This window comes from Trichosurus vulpecula, chromosome 4, assembly GCF_011100635.1.
Source record: "Trichosurus vulpecula isolate mTriVul1 chromosome 4, mTriVul1.pri, whole genome shotgun sequence".
NCBI lineage: Eukaryota > Metazoa > Chordata > Mammalia > Diprotodontia > Phalangeridae > Trichosurus > Trichosurus vulpecula.
The window spans coordinates 116,127,220-116,140,591 of record NC_050576.1 but is presented as its reverse complement, the minus strand read 5'-3'; the positions used below and the strand labels follow the sequence as shown (position 1 = coordinate 116,140,591).

At 42.5% G+C, this 13,372-nt stretch overlaps 1 protein-coding gene across 2 annotated transcripts in view; it reads right to left on the bottom strand.

The window, feature by feature from the left end:
• The window catches only part of VASH2 (vasohibin 2), a 54,992-nt gene that overhangs the window by 27,779 nt on the left and 13,841 nt on the right, over positions 1–13,372 (bottom strand). For both annotated transcript variants that reach the window (XM_036755933.1, XM_036755934.1), the window contains exons 3-5: positions 6,574–6,662; positions 1,033–1,089; positions 337–411 (exon numbers count right to left, since the gene is read on the bottom strand). In XM_036755933.1, the coding sequence (XP_036611828.1) occupies positions 337–411; positions 1,033–1,089; positions 6,574–6,662 (221 nt within the window). The remainder of the gene's footprint in view (positions 1–336; positions 412–1,032; positions 1,090–6,573; positions 6,663–13,372) is intronic.

The window sequence follows — 13,372 nt, the reverse complement described above, 5'->3', positions numbered from 1 at the left end:
TCTGGGTCCTAAAGTCAAGAAAAACATCCGAAAAGTTTAAAACTCACCTCCAGGGGATGGGGGCAGGGAAAGCATCACTGAGAATCAAATGAGCTGCATCTTTGCCTATGAAAGCCTTTGTTAACTATGACCACCACGCAAGTGTAATCCACCGTATTAGGTGATTGTTGTAATGATTGTTCTACACCATCCAGGATGCCCACTGGCACATGATACATTTATGCATTTATTTATTTTTATTTTATTTTTTACCATGTTTGATGCTATCATCTTTGGAGTTTGCTTTTCTCGCTGGTCTTTTCTACAGATGTAAAGCTTATGCAAGAGAAAGGATACATGCCCAGGATTACAGCTTCGAGACATTTGATAGGTAAAGATTCTCGAGTCATTTCTTTTGCTGTTTCCATCAATCTGTAATGCAAAGGACAGCAAAGGGTCTCAATATTCATTGCTTCAGCCAGTCAGTTAAGTCAACCTCAGCACCATAGCCTGAGTGGGAAGTCCTGTGCTAGGGAGAGAGCTGTATACAAAGGGACAGAGAAAGGTGTTTCCCCAACTGTTTTCACTGGAATGTGCTGGGTATTTCTGAATCTGTCCATATCCTTAGCTCATGTATTTAGCAGTCCTAGGATTTCAAGCTTCCTGCACATACTACAGGCCAGGATGTTTTCTCAAGAGCTTGCAGTGGAGCAATGGAAAGGTTGGAAGATACCCATGAATATACTTTAAAAGCTCTGAGCCCACAGGGTAGCCCCACCCCTGCCTCAAACTTGGGCTGTGGTGAGGAACACAGCAGGCTCAGAGTCTCAGAGTTGGAAGGGAACTTAGAGAGGATCTCATCTAACCTCCTCATTTTAAAGCAGAGGAAACTGAGTCCCAGGCAGTTACCCACACCTTAAGGATGCTGCTGTCCCTTACAGTTTGGCAGATATCAGCATGCTTGAGTAGGGGTGCAGGGTACAATGAAGATTGGTTGACTGCTTTAGAGAAAGAAAAAGGAGGGGTAGCCTGGAGGCTGGAGATACAACTTACCCACTCAATGGCCTCATTTTTCGAATTTCAAAGAACTGCGTCCCTGTGTGATTGTATCTGTGTGGAGTCAGTAAAGGGAAAATGATGGCAAATTCTCAAAAGTTCCAATATCCCAAAGAAGGAAGCACATCTCTCATTTCAGCAAGGAAGGCTATTCATTCTACCACCACAAAAGAATAAGGTAAAGATTGAGAGAGGGTGATGTTCCAGAGGCTTGTCTAGTGGCTTCCAGTAGCCTCAGTCCTGACCTGGAGATTCAAGATGACTGCAAAGTTGTGGCAGAATGTGGTGCTGCAGAGTTAGAACAGCTCCCAGTGAGCCACACCTGGGGTGTCCCGAGTTAGTGTTGCCACTAGCTTCACGCTTGACACTGATTCCTAAATCTGAGAAAATGCCCGAACCCTTTGGGAGCACCATTTTTTTTACCTTTCTTTGTATACCCAGCACTTAGCACAGCGCCTAACACATAGTAGGTGCTTGGTAAATGATCATTGACTAACTGGCTGGTTACTCTGAGAAGCTAGGCTGTGAAAGACTAGCAGAAATGGGCCGTATTCTTCTGAAGAGAGCAAATATCCCTGGCTGTGGGTTTATTAAGATTGAACCCTGTTCTCTCTGTATGAATCTAAACATATGAAATAATTTGTGTTTTTCATCTCTGCCTCAAAGCCAAGAAGGGCATGTGTGCCCACAGAGAAAATATTAATTATTAAATATTAATTACAACTACCCTGCCTTGGTCAGACCATATGCAGACTGTGTTCAGTCCTGGCTACCATACTTAGGAATGGCCTTACTAAGCTTGAGAGAATCCAGAGGAAGACTCTCAGGGTGGTGAAGGACCTCAAGATCATGCCATAACAAGCAGTATTGAAGGAATCAGAGAAATTTAGCTTGAGAAGAGGAGACTTAGAGATATGGCCATTGTCTTCAAGTACGTGAAGCACTATTGTGGGCAAGAGGGATTCATCCCATTTTTTCTGGCCCTAAAAGGCAAGACTTTCTAAAAACTTTTTCTAGAATAAGAAACAATGAGTGAAAGTTGTAGGGAGGCAAATTTAGGCTTGAGGTATGGAAAAACTTCCTCACAATTACAACTATTAGGAAGTGGAATGGAAGGTAATGAAGTCACCCTCACCAGAGATTGGTTAAAGACCAACCAAAGGCTGGATGCTGTGGACAAAAGGAAAGGGCACATTGTGGAAGGTCCCGATTGTTTAAATATTGAGAGGTGGTGTGGCTAAGCAGAAAATGTCCTAGGTTTGGCATCACAGGACCTGAGTTCAAATCCCAGATGCTACTACTTATGTAACACTAGGCCAGTTCCTTAGGCACTCGACCTCAGTTTCTTCACCTGTAAAATGTAAAATGAGAGAGTTGGGCTAGATGATCTCTAAGGTTCCCTTCTGACTATAAATTGATGATCTAATTCTATGAGATGCCTTCTGAGGTCTTTTTCAATTCTTTTATTCTGCTTTTTTTTTTTTTTTTTGCCTAGACACAGATCATGAAAGCTGGCGTTTGTCTATAACAGAGGCACAGGTGGCTCCTGAGCATATTGGAAGTCCCTACCAGTAGGAAACTCTCCTGAAGGCAACGAGGGAGTTATCGGACATCCTTAAAGTTTCATATTCTGCAGTCAGTCAATTATCATTCATAAATGCCTACTGTGCACCAGGTACTGGGCTAAGCACTGGACTCCATTAGGCCATGTTGTGAAAAATCGTGCTTTTGGATGGGGCTTCCCTACACCTGTCATACAACAGGAGATTTCTATTCTATTATCAGACTCTCATTGTGTCCTTAGTCATTTGGGTCTGCACTGTTTGTTAAGTGAATTAAGATTTCCTCAAAGCTAAGAAAATAAATTCTAAACAAGCCATGTATCTACAAATCATCTAACTTCCATTTCTAAATAAATGATCTTATTATCTAAGGTAAAGAAAATAAATTCTAATTATGCTGGCTGTGTGACCCGGGGCAAGTCACTTAACTTTAGTGCCTCAGACAACTCTCTACAATTCTAAGTTTCCAAACAGGTGTTAATTTACATTGGTGGGGGGAATTTCCTTGGTAAAGAGATCCATACACAGACAAAACTACAATTCTGGGCCAGAATACAAAACCAAAAATTACAGGTGGACCGAGCTTCAAGTGAATTTAATTTATAAAAAATGCTTAGGCTTAGAAAGCAGTTAAGTGAGGCGATGAACATTTGGATTATAAAAGAAGTCTTCACTTTACCAAAAGTTCGCTGGATACTAGGATTTGCAAGGCAATTAAAAGAGATTTTAGTTTGCAAAAATCCAGTCCACAAACTTCTTTTCAACAAGTGTAAATAAAGCAAGGCCCACTCCCATCCTTGTGGCTTTTCTTCTTTCAGTGACAAGGTAGGTTTTGACTCTATTTAGGGGGAAAGTGTCTCACTATCCATTTGAGCTCAAAGGGATGCAAAATCTGGGTAGCCTTCCTTCCAAGCTTAAGGTCAGAGAAAGGCTCTATTTAATATCAAAGGTGGCAGTTTGCTTCCTAAGAATCATATTACATGAACACTTATCATTACAAAGTGCTTATGTATCTTATTGGATCCTTACAGCAATCCCGTGATGTAGATAATTTAAGTACTATTATTCCTTCCCCTTCCAGGGGGTCCAGACCTGTGTGATCATTGATATGGGGAGGTCCCAGCATGGAAATTCCCTCCATTGATACGGATTAGCCAATTGTCTGTAATTTCAGAGTTTTAGAGACTTGAAGAAAAAAAGTAATTTGCCCAGGTATGCAGGGACAGGACCTGAACCTAGATCTTCCTGACTCTGAGGCTAACTCTCTATTACCCAAGCTGCCTCTCATAAGGATGTGTATTTGCAGTTATACCTAATGGATACTTACTGCCTCTCTAGAATCCTTGGTCATGCAGTTTCAGCTTGAATACCTCTAGTAATAAAGAGCTCACTGATTCATGAGGCAGCCTGTTCCATTTTTGGACATTTTTAATTGTTAGGAAGCTCTTCCTGATACCGAAGCGACATTTGCCTCTCACTGACTCCCACCCATTAATCCTAAGACTCCTTTTTGGATCCAAACAAAATAAGTAGTCCTTTGCCCATACAAGAGCTCTTCAAATATCTGAAGACAAATATTTTGTGTTTTCATATTCCTGCTCTTCCCTGAGCTAAACATGTCATGTTCCTTCAATAAATCTTCCTAGGGCTTATTTCAGATCCTCTTATGATCATGCCCTTTCTCTGGACACACTACAGTTTGTCCACATGTCTCCAAAAATGTGGCATCACGATGTTGATGTAATATTCTATATATAATCTACATGTACATATACATATATCTCTCTATATAATTCATACATATCTATATCAATATGTCTATATCTATATCTATATAATTCAGTGAGCACTCTAATTTTATCATTGTGGACCCATGATGACATTAACTTTTCTGGCTTCTGTATAGCAGCCTGGACTTGAAATTAATTCTTTAAAAAGCACATTTTTCTCACATAAACTGCTATTGATATAGGTCTCCCTAATTCTGTAACTGTGTAGTTGATTTTTTGAACCTAAGTTTAAGGAGTTTGGGGGCAGTGAGGTGGTGCAGTGGATAGAGTGCCAGGCCTGGAGTCAGAAAGATTCATCTTCCTGAGTTCAAATCTAGCCTCAGACACCTACTGTCTGGGTGATCTTGGGCAAGTCACTTAACCTTGTTTGCCTCAGTTTCTTCATCTGTAAAATGACCTGGAGAAGGAAATGGTGAACCACTCCAATATGTTTGCCAAGAAAACCCCAAATAGGGTCATGAAAAGTGGGACATGAAGAAAAGACTGAACAACAAGCAGCAGGTAGTTTGCATTTATCCTAATTGAAGTCCACTCAGTTCATGCCTAGTCATGATATAGGGGTGACCCTGGGTTCTTAAGAGCAATATGTCAGTGACTGCAAGGTCATGTGGATCCTATCAAACTAGAAAGTAGGCAGGTAGGTGGCCTAGTGGATAGTGCACTGGGTCTGGAGTCAGGGAGACCTTAGTTCAAAGCCAGCCTCAGACACTCACTAGCTAGATGACTCTGGGTAAGTCATTTAACCTCTGTTTGCCTTACTCCACTAGAGAAGGAAATGGTGAGCCACTCTAGTATCTTTGCCAAGAAAACCCCATATGGGGTCACGAAGAGTTGGACGGGACATCCAACAACATCAAATTAGAAATGTTTTGAGTATAGACCTGGTGACAATCTGTATGGATGATATCCTAGAAGAGTTAAATTTGGAAAGTCTTATCACCAGAAGTTTGGCCAGCAGACGATAGTTATTTTTGGCCACAGCAGCTAACAAAACTGCCTATTAAGGCATTAGTATAGGAAGTCTCCACACGGATAACAGTTATAGCTGGTATTTATATAGCACTTTACAAATACCGTCCCATTTGATCTTCACAACAACCCTGAGAAGCAGGTACCATTATTAGGTAGGTGCTATTATTATCCAATTTTACAGATAAAGAAATTGAGGCAGACAGAGATGAAGTCACACAGTTAATAAATGTCTCAGACTGGATTTGAACTTAGGTCTTCCAACGCACCACCTAGCTCTTTTCAAGTACCGAAGCTGGAACTTTCATCTAATTAAATATAGCCCACTGTTCCAGTCTATTGAGGTCTTTTTGGTTCCTGATTCTGTCATCTGACCCAGTAACCATCAGTCCAAGCATTTTGTTATATCCAAACTTGATGAGCACGCTCTCTACGCCACTGTCCAAGTCACCAATAAAATGTTGAAAAGGACAGGGCCAAGGAAAGCTCCAATGGATGCTCCACTAGAGACCTCCCCTAGGTTAACACCAATCCTCAAATCACCATTCTTTGTATGTGGCTGTTTAGCCAGTTCTGAGTTCACCTAGACTTTACCCGACTACATCTCTCCAAGAGATAGCCTACATATCAGCTTCCTAAGGTAAGAGTCTGAGGCAACTGGAATTTATATCTGACACTAAACATCTGCCATTCTGGACTATTTTTTCCCCAATCCGGAACACCCTCAAACTATAGACCTCTGGCTCCCTTCATTCAGAGTTGTCCATACCCTAGAGCAGAGGTCAGGTCAACCTCCTCTGCAATCCTGAAGGCCAAGGATGGGGCTAAGTAATAAATGCCAGGGACCACTGATGGACCTAGAACAAAAGCAGAAGTTGAGAAAAGGGAGACGAAAGAAGAAGGAAATCAAGAAGAACAGAAGAGGAAGAGAAAGAGGAGAGAGACCTATGGTGAGGAGAAGTAGAAGGTCACTCACAATTGCCTCAAGAGTGCCAAGGTGACCCTCCTCTCCAATACCCTAGCTCCAATCCAAAGAAATATTTCATTTCAATTATATTCTCCTGAAGTTTCAGTGAATCCAATTAGAGGATCCATGAGGCCTTCTTGGATGACTTCACCAATTTTCATGAAGCCCTTCATTAACGATCAGACAGCCTTTTACCCACTTCCCTTGTCCCCTTACTCAGCAGGCTCCCAGTCCATGGTCAGAAGGATACTGTAGAGTCTTCATGTAATTCTGGATTGCGTGAAGCCATTCTGGGATTGACATGGATATCCTGTAGTTTGGAACTGGGGGCACTGAAGGCTGCAGAGAAAGAGAGACAAAGGAAAATATAGAGGGGGGAAAAATTGTACCAAAGGGCAACTCTGGGGTCCAGCCCTCAAGCAAGAGACAGGAACCGGGAACTTCTGAGAGATGAGAGAAGAAGGCCATCACTGTATTCTCTGTTTCACCAAACAAGGATTTAGGAATAGGGGCTAAAGTGAGTAGTAGAGGGGCGTGGCATGGGAATCAAAGATGGAAAGCTTGGGATGATGCATGCTGGGGAAACCGAGTGGATGTTAATTAAATCCACTGATGGATTTGGTCCAGTGCCTCTGGAGGGAGAACTTGTCATCTGCAGGTCTGTCAACAAGGAGAGAAGGAGAAGGTAAGGCCACATGTCTCAGAATATCTGTGATCCCAGGCTCAGAGACAGGAGCACATAGGCACATGACTTCCGTAGAACAGCAGACTAAGTGCATACCTACACAGAAAGGTCCCAAGGCAAGATGTCCCAGGACTTGGTTTACTGCTAATCCCCATCCCAAAAGAGGGGCAAAGAGTGAACATTCCCCATATACCTGCCCACACCCTACTTCCTCCATGAAGCCCACTTATTTTAATCAATTAATAAGCATTTATTAAGTACCTGCTATTTTACAACTCACCCCAGTCCTCAGGATCCTTATTCTATTTGCAGCCCTCAATATTCCAAATTCCACACTTATCTAATCATAGCTCTAGAGCTAGGAGGGACCTCAGAGGTCATCTAGTCCAACCCTGTTTTTACAGAGAAGCTGAGGCCCAGAGATGTTGAATGGCTTGCCTAGGGTGACTGTCAGGTGGGATTTAAGTCCAGGTGTCTAGCATTCTTTCCACTGTACCACCATGGTCTTATTCTCATTCTCTGACTACTCGGTGTGCATTCATAACCTCTCCTCAATAGGGCTGCAAGCTTCTTGAGGGCATGGACCACATCTTATATTTTTGTTTCTATCTCCCAGAGCACCTAGAGATGAGACAGGATTGGGCCATTGACTAGCAACGTGAGGCTGCCAGGGAATGTCTCCCTCCCCTAACAACCTTTTTGTTCTCTCATTCCAAGAGAAGTTAGAAAGGGTCTCTTCCGCCTGGCTCAGGGCAGGAAAGTCCCTCTGGTTTCCCCTTCCATCTCATCCTTCTGCCTTGCCCGCCTATCCTTAGATCCCCATTTCTTTACCAGCCAATCGTCATTGAGTGTCTACCATCTATACAGTCCCTATCCTAGGAAGAGTGGGGAATAGGTAAAGGAGAAGGTAGATAAAAGAAAGTACAAGGTCTTCAGGGAATCTTAACTATAACCAGGGAGACACGTGCATGCACACGCGCGCACGCACACAGACACACACACACACACATTCTATTCAGTCAAGTTCAATTTAATCCAATAAACCGTCCAACATTCAGCAGAGCCTATATATGTACAGCACATAATAGGCAGCAAGATGAGGTCTCTAACCCCAAACATGCCTGGACGGTAAGGAATACCAAATAGAAAGGGGCTCAGATCCCTTCCTGTTCTGTATTCCTCTGGGCAGTCTCCATCTTACTGGTTCCATAAGACTGGTATACCTCCTGGATAGGGAGAGAGGCCTTATCTGGCATAAAAGCTCAAATGAATGCTGACTGTGGTGTTGCTTGGGCACGAGGGAGCTGAATGGCTCCTGTGTGGGTGGACCACATAGAGCCTTAATATAAAGGGAAAGAAAGAAAAGAAAAGAGAAATCTCAGTTAAAGCAAAACACTAAGATCCTTTCCTCAGGGAGAAGCCACAATGGGAACAAAGTCTTTCCTCAGAGCTTAGAAGATTCAGTCCATAAAAACAGGAATAGGGATAAAGACGGCAGGACCTTTGATTTTATTGATATAAGGAAACTCTCTGCAACATACATTCCTAAAGAGTTGCCTAGACCAGTGCTTCTTTAAGCTGTGGGTCTCAACCCAGTACGGAGTCGGGGAAAAATTTGGCAACAGTGAAAGGTTTCTGAACACACAACAGCCAAAATTAATTAAAAATCAAATCTGAGGTGTTTCTGGCAGTGTTTGCCCATGTTGTACTGCAAAACTTCACCGAAGCCTTGATGCTGAACACACAACATGCACACTGCGCACTGCGCATGCCATCACACCATGCAACACCAACAAACGCTGCTGAAATGAAAAAAGGGGTCATGAGTGGAAAAAGTTTAAGAAGCCCTGGTCTAGAGGATTGAGAGGTTCAGTGGATTGACCAGGGTCAAGATGTGTCAAAGCTGGGCCGTGACCTCAGGGTTTAAGTGACCTGCCCAGGGTCACACGGCTAGTAAGTGTCTGAGACCGAATTTGAACTCAGGTGTTCCTGATACCAGGCCTGGTGTCCACTTCATGGCCTAGCTGCCCAAGTATGTTTTGGCACATTTTTCAAATGAGGTAGGTCTGGATCCTAGCTCTTCCAGGTCCCTGCTCTTTCATCTTTAAAATTTCCTATTTCAGTCAGTCAATATTTACTAAGTGCTTACTATGTGCCAGGCACAGTACTAAATGCTGGGAATATTTAAAAAAAAAAAGGCAAAAACACAATTCTTGCCCTCAAGGAGCTCACATTTTAATGGAGACAACATATAAAACTATGTACATACAAGATATACAGAGCGTATACGGAGGGTAAACTCAGAGGGAAGCCACTAGCAGAGGGGGAAAGATCAGCAAAGACACTTGCAGAAGGCAAGGTTTGAGCTGAGCCTTAAAGGAAGTCAGGAGGCTGAGGTGAGGAGGGAAAGCATGAAAGGCACGGGGAACAGCCAGCACAAAGGTGTGACCTTGGGAGATGGAGTATCACGTCAGAGCCACAGCAAGAAGAACAATGTCACTGGATTCAAATGTACATGGAAGAAAGTAAGCAGTGAGAACACTAGAAAAGGCCTAGGTGGTGGAAGTGTTTAAATGCAAACAAAGGATTTAATATTCGATCCTGGAGGTAATGGAAAACCACTGGAGTTTACTGAGTATGGGTGCAACAGGGTTAGACCTAATATAATAGAATATAGACCTAATATAATACCTAATACAGTATAATATGATATAATATAATACAATACAATAAAATGTAATATAATATGATACCTTAGGAAACTCAGTTTGGCAGGTAGATGGATTGGAGTGGGGATGGACTGGATTGGGGATGGACTGGAGTGGGGATGGACTGGATTGGAGATGGACTGGATTGGGGATGGATTGGAATGGGGGTGGATTGGATTGAGGATGGATTGGAGTGGAAAGAAATTTGTGATAGAGAGACCAACCAACAGGCTATTACAATAGTCCAGACACAAGGTGATGAGGGCCTGCACAAGAGTGGCAACTGTGTGAGTGTAGAGAAGATGTATATATGAGGTGCGGGAAGGCAAAAACAAGACTTAACAATAGACTGAATTTGTGGTCTGAGAGTAAGTGGAGAGTTGAGGATGACACTAAGGTTATGAATGGGGGTGACTGAGAGGATGGTGATACTCTCAGTAGTAATAAGGAAGTATGAAAGAGACTGGGAAGATGGGGAAGATGAAATAAGGAATCAATTAGGAAGGAATAAAAAGTCTGCCTTGCAGCAGTGAGGGCCCAGCTGAAGTTGGATAACATGAATTCATAGTATATCCATTCAGGATGGTTGTGAAACTTCCTCATTTCATGGCTAAGGAGCCAGTATATGATTTATCTTAACTCCTGCCTTGAGGAAAAGTAGGAAAATGTGAAGGTCACCATTAGGAATAAATTAATCCAAAAACCAACTAGGAGTTCCCTAAGGGCAGGGAACCCATTTTCTTCATCAGACAGTGGGCTCCCTAGAGGGTGGGGCAGGCATGAACAAGTCTCACTCAGCACCAAATAGTAAGCACAAACAAACCCCAATTATAGTGGGTAATTGCCTGATTAACAACCCAGACTAGCCCTTTCCAAAAGCCTAACCAGAACCTGGTAAGAAGGGGAGAAGAGAAGGAATTAAGGAAAACAAAAGGACCCTGGAACAGTCCTTCTAAAGGACAGTCCTAGGATTCCAAAGGTTTAATGGGATTATAGAAACCCAGAATTGGAAGGGATGTCAGACCTCCCATAAATGCACAAAAATTCTCCCTCTCTAATACATGCAACAGGTGGTCATGCAGCTCTTGTTCAAAGTAGGTCCTCCAGTGAGGGCAAAACCTTCTGCCACTGAGTCAGTTCATTCCACTGTCAGATGGCTCCATTTGTTAGAAAGTTTTAAAATTCACCTCTTTTTCAACCATTATTCTTAATTCTGTTTTCTGGGATCAAGGAGAAAAAGTACATTCCTTTTTCCATGAGACAGCCTTTCATATACTTGAAGATGGTTATCATGTTTTCCTTGAATCTTTTCTTCTAACATCCCTGGTTCCTTTATCTGATCCCCCCGTTGATCCTTACAGGGCACTGGAATGAATCCTGGGGCGGAAGTGACGTGGATGAGAGTACCTCAAATAGGTCTCATGCCTCTATAACCAGCCTGGCCTCAAGACTTCCCTGACACAGGTGAAGACATCAGACAGGACCAGGGACTAGATATTTGTCCCATACCCTCTCCTACTCCACACCAGCCGCCAGTCCAAGAATTTAAAAAAAAAGAAAAAGAAAACCACACACACATACCACTTTTTTGGACGCAACTTTTATACACGCACACGCACGCGCACATACACATACAAATAAAAAAAATTAAAAAAAAACTCTAGGGGAAATTGGAATAAGTCTTACAGTAGAACAGACTTGGCCAAAGGTAAGTACCTCAAATTTGCCTCCCTCTCCATAGTCAATAGGGTCTCAGGACTTGACCCTTACCTTAACCATCCCACCACTTTCTACCTCTTTCTCAGGGATAACAATAAAACCAGTATTACATTTGCCACTATGAAGAGGATGACAATCTACTAGCTGTTGCTCAACCTCTCTCAGCCTCAGTTACTTGATCTGTTAAACAGGAATCATGATAGCCTTTACCTTACTGGGTTGTTGTGAGGACAAAAGCAGGTAACATATGAACAGCACTTTGTAAACCTTTAAGAGCTATGCAAACAGTGGCCATTATTATTATCATTACTACATTATGTTTTTACTCAAAATATTTGGGATTCAATCACAGAATGCAGAGGGAAAAGCTCCCTTCCCTGAGCACCGCTCCATCCTTCCTCACACTCATCCATGTTAGCTCTATTCTTCCACTGTGCCTATCCCACTCTTTCCTCCTACTTCAGGTACCATGACTGGGAAAGCTATTTAACCTTTCTCGGCCTCAATTTCCTCATGTGTAAGATGGGGGTCATAATGACATAGAATAGTTGTGAGGATCAGTGGATAGAGGGTCAGTCCTGGAGTCAGGAAGACCTGAGTTAAATTTGGCCTCAGACATATGCTAACTGTGTGATCCAGGGCAAATCAACTAACCCCGTTTGCCTTATTTTCTTCACCTATATAATGCGGATAATAACAGCACCTACCTTGAAGGGTTGTTGTAAGGATCAAATAAGATAATAAGGTTAGAGCAGTTAGCACAGTGCCTGGCACACAGTTAGCACTATATAAATGTTAGCTATCATTATTATTATTGTATAGATAAATATATGTGTGTGTATGGATACGTATGCACACATATTTATATGTCATTTAGCAAACCTTAAAGCATTGTATCAATGGTGACTATTATCATGATCATTCCAACGTGTCCTCTGAAACCCTCTTTCTGTTGTTGACAAACAGCCCATCATATTAGATCAATGTTCTCTCCCTGGAAATTTCATTATATGCATTTTTTATTTATTTACATGGGTACATTTCCTCCACATAGAATGTAAGCTCTTTGAGGAGAGGGATTATTTTTTTGGAGTACCTGGCACATAGTAGGTGTTTAATAAATTATTGTGGAATTGGACAGCATAAACTATGGAGAGTGCAGCTAGAGGAAGAAAGGAGAATAAAAGAGGTGCTTTGGGCCAACGTGTTCTATTCTGTGGGGTAGGCTAACTCTTCTTGTCAAGGTACCCATTTCAAAAACCTCATACGTGGCAGGGTCCTTGGTGAGGGTGGTGGAGGGACATCACAGAAGAACTGAATTATCTCATCTTGTTACAATTTACACTGACATCTGGAATAACAGGCTGGAGTTCAGATGCAGGACTAACTTCTCAATTAGCGTTGGAAGATTCCCAGAGTGAAGGGGCAGGACTATTTTGGGAACAGCTATCTCACCCTTGTTGGGAGAAGATGACTAATTATGTCCCTTTCCCTCACTGAGAGGAAGCCCCCACTGCAGGGAGACTCCCTCTTTGACTCCCCCCTCCAAAGGGTAGGATTTCACAAGCAAACACAAATCCATTCCTGAAAGGTTCTTTTCCTGGCATTCTGATTGGTGCCAAGAGAAGACATAATTTTCATCCTCTCTCTCCCTGTTTGTCTTTTTCTATATATCTCTGTTCCTCTCTCTCTCTCTGCTCTCTCTCTATCTCTCTGTCTGCCTCTGTCTCTGTCTTTCTGTCTCTGTCTCTGTCTCTGTAGTCAGAGGTTAGGAGTCAGAAGCGAATAGAGGAAAGGCTGGTGGAGGTGAGAAGAGAGAAAAGTCTCTATTTCAATGATCAGAAAGATAGGAAATTGAACCCTTAGCACATAAGAAGACACAATGGTGGGCACTGATGTTTCCATTAGTCTTCTATTCATTGAGGGTTGAAGAGAAA